This window comes from Malurus melanocephalus, unplaced genomic scaffold (genome assembly GCF_030028575.1).
Source record: "Malurus melanocephalus ecotype Western Australia unplaced genomic scaffold, MMel_1.1 scaffold_82, whole genome shotgun sequence".
NCBI lineage: Eukaryota > Metazoa > Chordata > Aves > Passeriformes > Maluridae > Malurus > Malurus melanocephalus.
Genome location: NW_026623314.1, coordinates 2,076,456 through 2,077,946, shown reverse-complemented (window position 1 = coordinate 2,077,946; position 1,491 = coordinate 2,076,456). Strand labels below are relative to the sequence as shown.

The following is a 1,491-nucleotide window of genomic DNA, read 5'->3' as shown; positions in this document are numbered from 1 at the left end:
GGGCCGTGGGCCGGCGCCACGGCCGAACTCTCGCTGGAGCCGCCGCTGCTGGGCTGCCGCGACATCCGCGATGTCAGCSGCGTGCAGTACCTGGGCTCGGGGTACACCAAGGCGGTCTACAAGGCGGTGCTCAACCGCACGCTGGCCGTGGCCCTGAAGGCGGTGGACTTCGGCGGGCACGACATCGCCCACTGCGTGCGGCAGTTCTCCGCCCTGGGGGACTGCTACCGCCTGGCCGCCTACAAGATCGTSAAAGAGATGATCCTGCTGCAGCGGCTGCGCCACGCCAACGTGCTGCAGGTACGCGGGTCCGGTCGCGCTGCTTTTCCCCGGCTTCCTCGGTCCCGCCGCGGGCAACCTGTCGGAGCTGCCGCCGCCAGTCCCGGCGAGCGCGGGGAGCGGGCCGGGACCGTGCCGCGGAGCTGTCGAGAGTTCGCACACACATTCCCGTCCCCTGCTCCGCGGGGAGCCGCACSCCTTTCGGCAGGCGCGGTGTGGGTCGCGGTCGCCGAAGCAGATGTCTCTGTCCCGGCGGCTCCGTACCTCCTCTCCCCATCGCGTGTCCGCGGGAAGGCACCTCCATGGGCGCTTTCCGCTGGCAGCGGCGGTGCTCACCCGCCGGCGACAAGTGAATCGCCCCGGCGGGGCGCGGCGGGCCCGGGGGCAAGGCCGGGAGCGGTGCGGGATGCGGTGCGTTCCCCCTGCCGCCCGGCATCCCCCCGCGGCAGCCGGTCCTGCGGCTCGCGTTCTGATCCCGCTTCCTCGTGAACAAAACGAATACTGAGGTGAGGAAGGGGGCTARGCAGAGGCTGAGGAAGGACTCGGAAGCACTCCCCGAATGCGGGAAATAAARGCCGGCTTGAATGCAAGCGCCGCTGGTGCCGGCACCCCCGGAAAGGGGGCGGCGACGGGGTCACCCCTGGCAGCCTCTGCTGGGGCTCCCGGCGGGCTCAGCTGGATCCGCGCAGCCCCCGCACACGGGTTAGCCGAGGGGGGCTCACCCAGGACAGGCSGGGTGGGAGTCCTGCTGGCCGGTGCGCCGGCACCGCGGCACTTGCCAGAAGGGGCTGCATTGTAGGACTGTTACACATCAGCATGAATCTCAGCGGGTCCATTTGGATGTAAATGCTGGTATGGAAATTCCTATTGCGTTTCGCATAGCATGAGCGTTGCAGTAGAATAAAAAATGAACGTTAGACCAGACGGTCTCACAGTAGGTGCTTTTTGAACTGAGTCGGGTAAAGGAGTTTTGTGTTTCTTCAGCAGTTGCAGCAGGAGTACCAGCTCCCCCACGAGAACTTAAAATCCCAGCGATCAAAGCTCTCGAGTTTCATATACTGTTCAAAGAAAGGCTAGTCATGATTTATCCAGCACAAGAAAATAAATATTAACCAATCTTCCTTCCTTCCTTCCTTCCTTCCTTCCTTCCTTCCTTCCTTCCTTCCTTCCTTCCTTCCTTCCTTCCTTCCTTCCTTCCTTCCTTCCTTCCTT

General features: G+C 63.8%; 1 protein-coding gene across 1 annotated transcript in view; it reads left to right on the top strand.

Annotated features, from left to right (window-relative positions):
• PKDCC (protein kinase domain containing, cytoplasmic) overlaps positions 1 to 1,491 on the top strand; it is a 35,137-nt gene that overhangs the window by 734 nt on the left and 32,912 nt on the right. The window contains 1 exon segment of the mRNA XM_057367671.1: positions 1 to 300. This exon segment is cut by the window's left edge and continues 99 nt beyond it. Coding sequence (XP_057223654.1) covers positions 1 to 300 — 300 coding nt within the window.